The sequence below is a fragment of the Daktulosphaira vitifoliae genome, unplaced genomic scaffold (genome assembly GCF_025091365.1).
Source record: "Daktulosphaira vitifoliae isolate Bord-2020 unplaced genomic scaffold, ASM2509136v1 Scaffold_1, whole genome shotgun sequence".
Classification (NCBI taxonomy): Eukaryota; Metazoa; Arthropoda; class Insecta; order Hemiptera; family Phylloxeridae; genus Daktulosphaira; species Daktulosphaira vitifoliae.
In genome coordinates, this window is record NW_026099572.1 from 53,083,758 (window position 1) to 53,098,141 (window position 14,384).

General features: G+C 26.8%; 1 protein-coding gene across 2 annotated transcripts; it reads left to right on the forward strand.

Moving 5' to 3' along the window:
* Positions 1-4,766: 4,766 nt before the first annotated feature.
* Positions 4,767-10,299, forward strand: LOC126895230 (uncharacterized). Of its 2 annotated transcripts, XM_050666857.1 has the most exons (4): positions 4,767-4,842; positions 6,595-6,629; positions 6,704-6,758; positions 7,987-10,299. In XM_050666857.1, exons 2-4 carry the CDS (start codon positions 6,624-6,626, stop codon positions 10,125-10,127), a joined length of 2,202 nt encoding a protein of 733 aa, XP_050522814.1. In that variant the 5' UTR covers positions 4,767-4,842; positions 6,595-6,623; the 3' UTR covers positions 10,128-10,299. The 2 variants fall into 2 exon arrangements, with proteins under 2 accessions (XP_050522814.1, XP_050522813.1); XM_050666856.1 differs by lacking the exon at positions 4,767-4,842 and having other exon boundaries at positions 6,584-6,629.
* Positions 10,300-14,384: the final 4,085 nt, after the last annotated feature.

Here is a 14,384-nt window from a genome sequence, read left to right on the forward strand (position 1 = left end):
GTGCAGCAGGCTACAAGAAACCACAAAATTCCCCCAGGATATACCAATCCTCCAATCGGTGTAAACCAAATTGTCGATGGTTGTAAATATATATCTATTTAATTAATAAAAATGAAATGGTCTCAGACCTAATTAACAACGGTTATAAAAATTGACCTAGAAATATACACATGGGAGTGTGAGGGTCGAAACCCACTGGCTATACCCATAAGAGAAAATGTTAGGCTCTTCCAAAAAACTATATGGATGATTCATTTATCACGAACGGCTTAAATAAATAAAAAGTAATAATAATAGTATTAAGAATTTTTTCTCAATTTATCAATCATTTTTTTGTGTTCTACCTATATATATCATTAAGGTGTCTACTTAATTTTTTATTCAATTGGCAACATACATAATTAACTACTTTATTTAATATATAATGTATATTTATAATATAATAAAGCAAACTACTGATCAATGACAATGTTTGTACAAGTATTTCGAAGTTTTTAATATCTTATAGTAATGGCTAGAATTAAACGTGGGTTTTGTTACTTTAATTACTAGTCATTTCTCGGACACTCTTCCTCTGGTCTAGAAATAAAAATATCATTAACTTTCGAAATACTTCTCAAAAAGTTGTTATCAACCAGTAATTTTCTTAATTAAATCATTATCTATTAAATAAACTAGTTAATTATGTTGCCATTTAAAAAATTAAAGTTGACATCTTTAAAAGACAAAAGAGATGAACTCAAAAAAAATTTTATAATTTCAAAGTGGAAGGAAACATTGAACTATAAGAAAAAAAAATTATTGATATAATTCTTATTTTTAAATTTATTAAGTGGTTCATGATAAGTAGATCACTCTGTATATTAAGTAAATTAAATTTTAATTTAAGTGTAAATATTTTACTTGAAAGTTTCAAGTAAATATAATAGTATAATCGCTATTATTATTATTTTAATTTCTATTTTCTACCGCGCCCTTTAAAATAATAATATGTGTTTTATTTTATTATATTTAATTTGACAATTTTTTATATCTAGAACTAGTAGTATTATATTTAAAGTCGCACCCCCACCACCAGCACCCATGAGCCATCACTGGTTGAAACATTTCTCGTTAATTATTAATCTATAATAACAACACGTATTAAAAGCTTTAATAAAAAAAAATTAAATTTATTTCAAAATTATAAATACTATTTATTTTAAAACTCATTATAAATTGATAACATATGTATTATGTATACTATAATCAAATCTTTATAAATAACGTTTTATATTACTTTATTTTATGTTCATCAAAATGCATTTCAATTTAAAATATTATTTAAAGTTATCATTTTATTATATAAATTACCTATTTGTTTTTGGAAAATTATGAAACATGCGCAGAACATCAAAGCACATAAAAAATAAACTGATGGTCTACCGTATGTTTTTAAGAAACAAATTTGAGTTACGAAATTTAATCTATGTCTGTTTTGCAATAAAATAAATTTGTATGCAATTGTTTGATAAGACATGTTTAAAAATAGTTAAGTCAGTCAATTATACTTCAAGGTTAGAAGATAAAATTATGACAATAGTCATTATATATTTTAACTGATAAATCGTTTCATCTCATCAAATTTGAACAAAAAATATATATATATTTTTCTCCATGTGTGTGTACATGTTTATTTCTTCAAGAATTTAGAAACTCGCATAAGTGGTATAAACAAAATAATTTCAACATAAAATTATACTAATTAAATTAAATAACATAACTTTAAAAAGAAATATAAATAGTATTATGTGTCAAATAATATGTTTTTTTAATGTGTTTTGTTAGAAATTATTTGTAAAGATTATATGTTCAAGCATATTTTTTTTGTTCTATTATTATGGTAGGTGTTTTTAAACAATCATATTGTCGATACATCAATAAAAATAATTATTTTTATTCAACAATAATTTATTACTAAGCAATACACAATTAATAAATATGACAATAGAAAAAAATTAAAATATAGTATTATAAATTACAGCAGATAAATGTGGCATAATGCACTGTGAGTAATAAAAGTATTGTTTTAACTATATAGAAAAATAGTGAAACAAGAGTTCAATAACATAATTTTTATAGGCATTAGGCAAATTAGGGAAAGTTTGAGTATTTTAAAAAATACTTTACACGAAAAATAGGATCTCCTAAGGAGATAATGTCAAAAGAAAGGGCAGCCTTTGTTCATTAGGTACAGTTATCATTGTAATGGCCTTGACTAATATATCCAAAGTAAGCGTACAAATTGGACAATGAATTTATTAGCTATGAGGACGAATCTTATGTTTATTAATAGTTCATGAGTTATATACATGAGTTATCATGAGTCTCTACAAAAATTACTTTTTTTAAAGTCATATTGTAAGCGAGACCATTCTAACAAAACAATGCAGCTTTAATAGTTTANTAACTTAGAGTCTCTACAAAAATTACTTTTTTTAAAGTCATATTGTAAGCGAGACCATTCTAACAAAACAATGCAGCTTTAATAGTTTAATTAATAATGTGTAAGAAAAAAAACTTTTTTTGTGGAATTTATAATCTCAAAATGTATATTTTAAATTACAAAAATAAGAATTGACTTCATAAATTTCAGAAATATGATTAAAATACGTGATTCACATAAACGAAAAAAATTATTTAATCTATACATATTATTTTCTTGAAATAATGTCAGTATTCTTGATGGTTTTTGAAGTAACTTAAAAGTTTTTTGTTTGAATATTTTGAAATCCATTGGAAATGAAGTATTCATTACGTTATGACGCTATTAGTACGTTATACAAGATTAAAAGTTTATTAAATTAAAATTTTTTAAGATAAATTTATAATGATAATATACGATTTTGCCCCTTGATATTGACTGTAATTACACCTTTAGCACACATTATACAACAATCAATTTATTCAATTATGTAAAACCATTTACCATAATTTTTATTTTTAATAATAATCTGTACATCTGTAATATAATAAGCAATTATTATAAAAAATTTATTTAAATTGACATGAATAAAGGTAAAACGTTCTTCTTGTTTGAAGAAAAAACATCCAGTAGTGCCACCCGATATCTTATTTCATTGGAATAGTTTTATTTTTGAAGTGAAACATTTTTTCAGAGGGTCGAAAAAAAAATGTTTGGGGATCACGGTCGGTCACGTTTGGTTGCCACAGACGGATTCTATTGTTTTATTAAGTATATGGTCAAAATTTTATTATTTTGCGAACATAAACATTCGTTAAACGGATTCTATTGTTCAATTAGGTATACGGTTAAAATTTTATCCTCCTTTGAACGTATAAGTTTAATAAACATTTGATGAGCACAAGTGTTCAATAAACGTTTATGTTACACGATTGTTTGCAATTTATATTAATATAAATAAATAGACTTTTCAGAAAATAATTTTTTGTTAATAAAGAATACATTGGTCTACAAGATATTTTCATCAGAGTCAAAAATATACTTTTCTAGTTCAATTTCACGCTGATTTCAAATCTGCAATTTTTTCTATCACCTCTACTTTGTAAGATTAATATTATTTAATAAAAAATGAATAAAATAAATTTAAATAATAATGTAAATAAAAAAAAAATTATCGATATCGGTTCACCACTCGATTACTTGTAAAATAAATACAATATTGAAAAAATGAAATTTGATTTCTCTTAGTTACATATAATTCTTGATTTATCAGCTAATAATTACTTTTTAATATTATTCCTAATAAAGTAAATAAAAAGATGTCAACATTATTTTTTAGCTTCGTTGCAAAGCTGAAAACCTTTTCAGCTTTAATTTTATAATGTGTTTATTTTTAAAAAAATTTTTTTTTGTGTCTGTTGCCATTTTTTCTCAGCTTTCACTGGACCATTTTATTTTAATGATACGTCATAAGATCACAAATCGTATCTAGTTGAAGACATTACCTATAATAGTTGAAAAAATTTTCCTCGTTCCCCGTTAATATTAATATTTCCCCGTTAGGGGAAATCTCCAAAAAAATTACAATTTTAAAAATCAGTAATTCTTTTAATTTTTTTTTAAACTATCATAATTTTTTTAAAAATGAGCAAATCAAAATAATTTTTTTTTTATTGAAACCTTAAATATTTACTTTTTATTTTTTTGAATATTTAACACTTAACTCACAGGAGTGGAATCAAAATGACAACTTCATAAAAAATTAACTTTTTCAACTTAACTTTGAAAGAGTTTCAGAAATACTGACACTTTTATTAAATTAAATTAAATTAAAGATCTTAAATTAAAGCTTATGTTATGTAGTATGAAATTGAAAAAAAAATTGTCCCCACGACTTATCTTCTATGTGAAAATAGCTGCCGTAGTTATAAATATGCTATTTTTGTGTTAAAATTTTTGATTTTATATTTTCAAGTTTAAACTCCTATAACTTTTAGAATAATGTATTAATTTTGTATTAACACAAATTTTTTTTCAATATATATACTTCTTTTATTTAACACACTTTTTATTTAAATTTGACAATTTTACTTTATACAGGGGGCATTCAAAACTGTAACTTACGTATAAAAAGTAGCACTTTTTCAATTTAACTTTTGAAAATGTTACGGAAATACTGAATCGATAACACTTGTCTTTCACGGTCAGGGTGCGAGGTTTGAATCCGCCTGTGGCAATTAATATTTTGCATTTTTTTTGAGTTAGAAAAAAATGTTCAAATCATTTGATTTTTATCTCAATTAGATTCAATAACTTCAATAAATATTAAGGATCCCATCGCTGTAGTCTCTCCTTGTGAGAAGAAATTTCTTATTCAGGTAAATATTATTTTACTATGTGATTTTTTTTTGTGGCTGCGATTTATTTTCCCAACACTCATTTGACCTATTTTTTTTAACGATACGTTAAATGATTACTATGCGTATTTAGTTGAAGATATTACCCTCAAAAAATGAAAACAAATCCCTTAATTAAATAAAAAGTAGCTTAACTAACTTTTACAAACTATTAAAATCATTAATTTCTAATATTTTTAAAGTATTTATTGCCGAATTAATTTGATATGATAAAATTTTCATCTACAAAATTAAATAATTTTACTTTGTAATTTAATAATTTTTACTCTATTTGTATACTACTACTAGATTATAATATTCCAATTTTTTTGGTAACATGTTGCTGTATAAATCATTTCTAAAAATAATGATTGTTAGTTTTTCCTGAATTAACAATGAAGTTTTACAATTATAATCAAATTTTATAATACACTCAATTCAAAAAAGATCTTTTTAACAATTTTTTTTTAATTGGTTTTTTTAGTTAAAGTAAATCATTAAAATTAATTCAGTTCTGTATATTTCAATTGTAAAATATTTTTAAACAACAAAAGTTAATAATAAATGAATACTATGATTTTTATTTAAATGATCTATTTCGATAAAAATGCAAAAAAAATCGAACTTCTCTGATAAATTTACCGTAAATAGTAATTATAAAATTTACATACTTCATATTAATCTTAACAATACCATTTTTTACTATTTAATAATGTCAATTTAAAACTTGCAAGTTGAGCTAAAAGTTATGGCAATAAATTCATTTTTTTTTATTATAAACTTTCACAAAAAAAGTATTTTAAAAATGATTACTTTTAACATATTAAAAATCAAAATCAATAATAATATGAAAACAATTATAAAAATTATATTTTTGAATCTAAGAATTACTAATCTGGATTTAATTAAGGAAATAGAAGTTGATGTTGCTTTTGTAATTATCCACCAATTTCTCATAATTTAACACTATCTATAGATTTTCATCAAAGCGTTTCTTATGATAGTGATTTTAATCACTGTTTGATTAAATCTATACTGGATCCAACTATGCCACGTCCCCAATGTGCCGCAAACCCACTGTTCTGTGCTTTTAAATATGTTTTATATTAAGATTTAATTAAATCTATTTATTTTTATAATTATATTAATTAAAATAAATAAGTATTCATAAATTATATAAATATTAAAATAAATAAATACAATTTATGAATATGATTTGCACTTTATATTATAATAATTATTAAAAATATATTTTAGATACTATTTATTATTTATATTAATAATTTATTTGTTATTTATTTTTGTTAATTATGAAATAAGCAAATTTTTAATAATAAATAATAATTAAATAAAATTTATAATCCGCTAGGTTACTTGCAAAATAAATACAATATTGGAAAAATGAAATTTGATTTTTTTAGTTATATACATCAATTCTTGATGTATCAGCTATTAATTACTTTTTAAATAATCCCTTATTTTTTAAAGACACATTTTTTTTTTATGTTAAGGTGTATTATTTTATTTTATTTCAACACAAACCTAATATTCTATCAGTACTCTGAAAGAAGTTTCACTTCATTAGAGCATACTCGTAACACGCACAGGTTTTTTATTATAATTTTTTATTTACTTAAAATATTCTTTTTAAATTTAAAAATGAAAAAAATTTTAAATTTTTTCGTGGATTTTTTATATATAAATACACGCATGTAATAAAAAGAATGTCATTAGTTATTCAGATTTCAACATTTAAAGTAAAGATGGTGGTAAGTAATACACTTGAAGTGAAATACATGAAATGCTCGATTGAAATCTTAAATCATTATTTATTTTATTCTAGAATTGGCAATTGACATATTTTTTGTTAATAATTTGTTGTTTGATATTTATTGAAGGTAAATTCTATTTTATATTATTCATGCCTCTTAAGTTTATAACTATCCATATTATATCATGTTTGTTTTTCGAAAGATTTACGTAATATCTTTAAAAGTAAAATACTTGTATGTTTTACACAGAATGTTTAAAATGTAAGGAAACAGGCAATTGTTTCAAACAATATAATATATGCTTAGGTACACTTTAAATTAATCTTACCCAAAAAGTATATACATGTACTTATGAGTGGTTAAAAAGAAGATTAACCCCCCTCTCTTAACCTTAAAAGAAGACAAAAATATTAAAACGAAAAAATAAACTTTTTTTAAATGCAAGTCGCTTGTAAAAAAATAATAGGAAAACTGTAAAGAATATTTTTTTGAATACACTTTTCAAGAACTTTATTTATTTTTTACTATATAATAACGATGTGTTTTATAATAGGACACATTATTTGTTTTATTTTATTAAAAAAAAAAGGCATTTAATTTATTCTAATTTTTGTTTAATAATATCATTTAAAAAAATATATACCAATAAATTTGCATTGTTGTCATCTAAAATAAATAATTTAAAATTAATTCTAAACAGCGTGTTTTAATGTTAAGACTTTGTTTTGTCCATATTATCAAAAGTTAATCTAACAATTATTCTTAAAAATCCTTAAAAAAAAATGAAAAATTGACATTAGCATATTTTCACTAAGCTTAATTATGTATTTAAAAAAAGGTTTATAAAGTTTAAATATCAAATAATGAAAGTAAAAAATTATTTAAATAATAATAAATTGAATTATTTTATAATTATTTATAAAATGTATAAAAGATTGCTAATTATTTACCATCATTTATCTAAAAAACTAATTTATATGAGCAAATAATTAATAAAGATAATGAACGCCCTCAATTTAATTTAACTATATTTTTATTTGAATTAAAATTTGAAACAATCTTATTTAAATAGTATTCAAAAATAATTATAATTATTCATATTAAAATATATATGATTAATGTATTATAATATGTCATACAGATCTAAAAAACGTCAAAAAAATACAAAAATTTTTTATTGTTATTAAAATTTAATGCGTAATTTATTAATTTTTAAATACAAAACTCATTCAATTTTACCTTATATTATAAAATTTACCAATATTTTTTAAATAACATTATATATAAATACAATATTTTGTAATATGCTATTTTCAATAGCATATAAACTAATTAAAAACATATGCACATTTAGCAATTGAACATTCGGATGACGATGAAATACGACTTGAATACTGTAAGAAAAGAAAACATGTTGATGATGCTAATTTGAAATATTTAATATTATGTCATGAAAATGGATACGTATTGAACAAAGATACAACAAGACAAGCTGCTGCTAATGGGTTCTTAGAATGTTTAAAATATGCACATGAAAATGACTGTCCATGGGATGAAACCACAACAGAAGCAGCTGCTATTAATGGTTATTTAGATTGCTTAAAATATGCTCATGAAAATGAATGTCCATGGGATCAAAGTACAACAGAGGCAGCTGCATCTAATGGTCATTTAGAATGCTTAAAATATGCACATGAAAATGAATGCCCGTGGGATGAAAACATTCCAGAGACATCGGCTTTTAGTGGTAATTTAGAAATTTTAAAATATGTACATGAAAATGGCTGTCCTTGGAATGAAAAAACAACTGTAGCAGCTGCTTTTAATGGTCATTTAAATTGCTTAAAATATGCTCATAAAAATAAGTGTAAATGGGATGAAACAACAACAATAGCAGCTGCACAAAATGGTAAAATAGAAATTTTAAAATATGCATATGAAAATGGATGTCCGTGGGATGAAAGAACAACAGAAGCAGCTGCTTCTGGTGGTCATTTAAACTGCTTAATATATGCTCATAAAAATAAGTGTAAATGGGATGAAACAACAACAATAGTAGCTGCACAAAACGGTAAAATAGAAATTTTAAAATATGCATATGAAAATGGATGTCCATGGGATGAAAGAACAACAGAAGCGGCTGCTTATGGTGGTAATTTAAATTGCTTAAAATATTCTTTTGAAAATGGCTGTCCTTGGGATGAAAGTACAACAACAAAAGCTGCATATAAAGGGAATTTAAAAATTTTAAAATATGCACATGATAACGGATGTCCGTGGAATGAAAGAACAACAAAAGCAGCTGCTTCTAGTGGTAATTTAAACTGCTTAAAATATACTCATGAAAATGGCTGTCCTTGGGATGAAAGAACTACAAAAAAAGCTGCATATAAAGGGAATTTAGAAATTTTAAAATATGCACATGAAAAAGGATGTCCGTGGGATGAAAGTACAACTGAAGCAGCTGCTTCTAGTGGAAATTTAAATTGCTTAAAATATGCTCATGAAAATGGTTGTAATTGGGATGAAAGTACTACAACAAAAGCTGCATATAAAGGGTATTTAGAAATTTTAAAATATGCACATGAAAAAGGATGTCCGTGGGATGAAAGTACAACTGAAGCAGCTGCTTCTAGTGGAAATTTAAATTGCTTAAAATATGCTCATGAAAATGGTTGTAAATGGGATGAAAGAACAACAACAAAAGCTGCATATAAAGGGTATTTAGAAATTTTAAAATATGCACATGAAAAAGGATGTCCGTGGGATGAAAGAACAACAAAAGCAGCAGCTTCTAGTGGTAATTTAAATTGCTTAAAGTATGCCTATGAAAATGATTGTGTTTGGAGTAAAGACATTATGCGTATTTCTATTGAATATGGTGAAATAAATTGCTTAAAATATGGTCATGAAAATGGGTGTGAGTGGGAACAAGGCATAACTGTGGTTGCTGCAGGAAATGGTATTGGCTTTTTAAAATATGTTCATGATAATGGATGTCCTTGGGATGGAGATACAATAGCTGCAGCAGCTATGCATGGTAATATAGATTGCCTAAAATATGCACATAAACATGGATGTAGTTGGGTTGAAGGTACGACGAGAGGGGCCGCAGCAAATGGACATTTAGACTGCCTAGAGTATGTTTATGAAAATGGTTGTAAGTGGGACGAAGGAACAACAAGGGAAGCTGCTGCTAGTGGACATATTAATTGTTTGATATATGCACATGAAAATGGTTGTAAATGGGATATAGGAACAAAGAGTGGAGCTGCTGCAAATGGTCACTTAAACTGCCTAAAATATGTTCACAAAAATAAGTGTCAATGGGACGAGGGCACTACAAGAATTGCTGCTGCAAATGGTCAATTTCGTTGTTTAAAATATGCCCATGAAAATCATTGTCCATGGAGTAGAGGCACCATTTATAAAGCTATTCAAAATGGTCATTCTGATATAATCTTATATGCTTCTGAAAATGGCTGTCTTGATTAGTTTTCTGTTGTAATATCTTTTTTTTTATATCTACTCATCTAAGTTGACTATTTTTATTATAATTTAAATAAATTGTCACAAGCTTCTATACCTAAATAAGATTATATTGTTCTTATATAGTATAGTATATTAAAATATTTTACCTCCTTAGAATACACTTTATTTGAAAATATAGAAAATTTCCTTTATGTCATTTTTAATTTTTTTTTTCTGCTCACATTGTTATCATGTTACATAAATCCTACTCTCTCTTCACCTACTTGAAAGATAAGAATTATTATTATTGTTATTCGTATCGCTTTACAAATCGACATTGTAGAATATTTATAATGAAAAAATTATATAAAATTAAAATGAAATTTAATAGGTTATGAGGATGTATAACATATTTAAATGTAAATACAGTGGATTCCGCTTAATATGGGCACGTTGGGACCAGAATTGTTTGCCGACATTAAGCGGTTGCCCATAAAAACGGAATTAGTTAAAAAAATTTTAATGATATCAAAAAAAATTTATTTTATACACGTTAATCATACAATTGAAAAAAATGTTAAATTACCACGTATATTAATTAAATTAAATATAAAGTACATTATTTTTAAAAACTTAATACATACATACATCTTACTAAATAAAATTACTTTTTGGGTGTGTAAGGTACCCTCGTTACCCTCTTGAATAAAGAACTTCTGCAACAAAACAATGCATTTTTTAGCCTCTCTAGTTGTAACTGGTGGTTCAGTATCGTATTCTTCTTCTTCGTCGTCGTCGTCTTCTTCTTTTTCTTCAAACTTTCTTTTTTTAAGAACATTTTGTACTAATGAATCACAAATGTCTTCATTATTATCAAAACAAGGAGCATTTTCATCAATGATTTCAAACTCGCTGTGGTTTTGAATAAGTAAAAATTGTTCATTCAATTCAGTCAACTCATGTTGTTGACCAACAAAATTAGAAAACCCACAATGAGCGAAATAATTCATAATGGTTGTGCAGCTGACTTCTCGACAACTCTCGGATACAAACTGTATGGCTTGCAATATGTTTATTTTACCATTTATTTGATTAGCAGTTCATCAAAAAGTTTTTCCTCGATCTTTTCAAGAATAAAATTAACCAGCTTTATTTTATACTTCACCTTGAGGTTTTTTATAATACCCATATCTAAGGTTATTACTTTCGATGAACATAATGTCATAGATATGACGAAACCGGATTAAATTAGTCGTTTTAACATATATATATATATATATATATATATATATATATATGTATATTCTAACTCTATAATAAAATAAAAATTGCCCACATAAACCGAACCAAATGCCCATATTATGCGATTTTTTTTACCCATGTTGGTATACATTGGAATTGGAACAGACCATTATGCCCATATTTAGCGGATGCTCATATTAACCGGTGCCCACATTAGGCGGAATCCACTGTATAATATAATATGATGTGATGTAGTGTGAATAGTTTACAGGTGCATGTCCAGTTTCCTTATCCATTTTACTGCTTCCGGTGTTATTGCGTGGATTCCTTCGATACCCTGGTTGAATTTCTTCAATTGACATTCCGGTTTAATGCGATTTATTATTTGTCTGTTGTTGCCGCATGCTGGGTTAACTCGGAGTCGCCATTTAAACATCATATCAATGCAACGGCCATGGCCTGTTTGAATAAGATTTTTTACAGACTACTCGTATCTAGCTAGTTCCATACGTAAAACACCTTGATTGCGATCAGACACCAAGTTTTTGTTTTTGAATGGTATAGTAGAGTTAGTCCTTCATTGCGCCAGCACTTTTTAGTTTTAAATCCTGATCTCATTAGGCTGTTTTTCAAGGCTGCTTCCTTGATTTTAGTCTAAGTGCTGGTACATCTTCTAATCTTCTGCTAGCAGTGAATCCCTCCATTTTAAGCTTTCTTTGTAGGTCTGATAGAACTATATTGGTTAATACTGGTAACCTCTGTAACTAAGTGGACTTCACCCTGACGCTAATCGCTCTCATCGCCCTATGAAATTGTGTATCGACTTACTTTACATGTGCACTGTTGCACCACACTTGGGCACCGTATTTGGCTGCACTATATTCTATCACCAGTGCTGTTGTCCATAGTGTTTATAATGTTTCAGCCAAACCAGAGGGCCTACTATTAATCCACTGCCCAGGGGGAATACTGGACAGTAACCTAGTTACCGAGCCAAGCGAGATAATACTTGTTGACGGAGCTACTAGGTTTTGATTTAAAATAAAAAAAAATATTAATAAAAAGAGAAATATAATAACATTTTTAATATTTATATCTATATTATTTCAAATATAGATATATTCATAAGAAAAGAATAAAAAAGAAAAAAAAGAAGCGCTATATACATAACATTAATAAGGGGGTAGAAAAAGGGGATTTCATGTTTTACTTGTTGTTGATTTCTTGAGGAGTGACGGCCTATCACCGGTCATAGTTGTGCCTCACATCATCATCGACATCTCAATGTTTTATTTTACAAAAAAAAACGGAGAACAAAAAAAAATGAACGGTCTGGTTGACGGCAGGTTGACTCAATGTTTTATTTTAATAAAAAAACGTCCGCGTATTGGAACTTAAAGCTTTTCGTATCGGGCAGATCATGAATATATAAGTTAAAAAGAGTCGGGGCAAGTACCGATCCCTGGGGAAGACCATTAAGTACTGTGCGCCAATTGAATTCTTTACCCAGAAATACTTGGATGCGGCGGTTCGTGAGCATCTTACTTAGGAGTGTAAATAGCTTCTTGCATGGGATGACCTTAGTGAACTTATTCAAAAGACCGTTTCTGTGAAGATCCATACTGTGTCGTACGCTGCTGATATGAATCGATGAAAGCTTCACTAGTTTTAAATTTCCTTTGGAATCCAGATTCTATTAGGGTTGTGAATGCTAGCACTGGCTCCTCACATCTTCAGTATTCCCTAAGTACAGCCTGCTCTACTGGGATCACGTCTTCGATATATAGTTCTATACATTCTAATATCATTCTTTCTAATATATTATATGTAACGCTTAGTAATGATATACGACGGTAACTGCGGCTTCGTAACTGTCTTTCCCAGGTTTTTATAACACAATCTTTTTCGCTCTTCTAAAATTCTTTGGTAGTTTTGGAGTATCTATAATATAATTATGAAAGCATAGTTAACCAGGTATGAGTTCTCGGACATGCGAATTAAAAAAATTCAGAATGTATCCCATCGAAGCCCGCAGCTTTGTTTATTTTGGTTTTCTTTATTGCGTTGCATACATCATTTTGTGTGAAAGCAGCGTCTGATGTTGGGTGCGGTATTAACATTTTCCTGTGGTATCTAAATTCTGTTATTATTAATCGTTTATGCTCTTTGCTACTGAAAATTTTCCAACGCTTTTTTATCTAGCTTATCAAGTGGTCCTTAAAAGCACTGTTTTTGGTTGGCATTACTGCTGTTGGCTGACGTTGATTTGAAATGCTGGGCATCAGCGCCGGGTGTTAGTATTGATACACATTGTTTGTTTAATATAAAAAAGATTCGTGTATACAAGAAAGGCTGCGAGCAAGCTACCACCGTCTTCCTCAGAAAATAATTACTACGTTCTGTTAATTAAAAAAAAAATGTTACTATACTGACTACTTTTTTTTTTAATAAGGTTCAAAATATAGTAACAATACTACATTTTTTGTTTACAAATTAAATAAAGATATTTTTAAAGAATTGAAATACTAAAAGGTAAGTGTAGTCGGGATCCACCGAAACAGATACAAATCATTTTAATTTGATTAGTATAGATTGATATCGGACAATGATAATAATTACAGTCATAATTCAATGCGAATTAGATACAAACTTTTAAAAAATATATTATAACAAATAATTTATCAAAACATTTTCAACTTAAAAGGCAATGACTCACAAAAGTTAAGTTGCCAGAAGTTATTATTTTTTAATCGTATAATATATGTTTCAATACATGAGACATCCGGTAGATTTTCAAAAATTGAAAGAAATACATTTAAATTCAATGCGAATCTTGAGATTTTTATTTTTATTATGTTATCCTATTTATTTATTTTTAACGCCGTTCTGCAAGCAACATGTTTCCACTCCATCGTTCAATCCGACGGGACAGGTGATCGCCACCCGTCGTAGTTGTTACGTGACATGCGTAGCGTGCTATCCAAATCAATAGGAGATGCAGCTTTGAAAGAATTTTGGTTACAGAAGTTACCATATTCG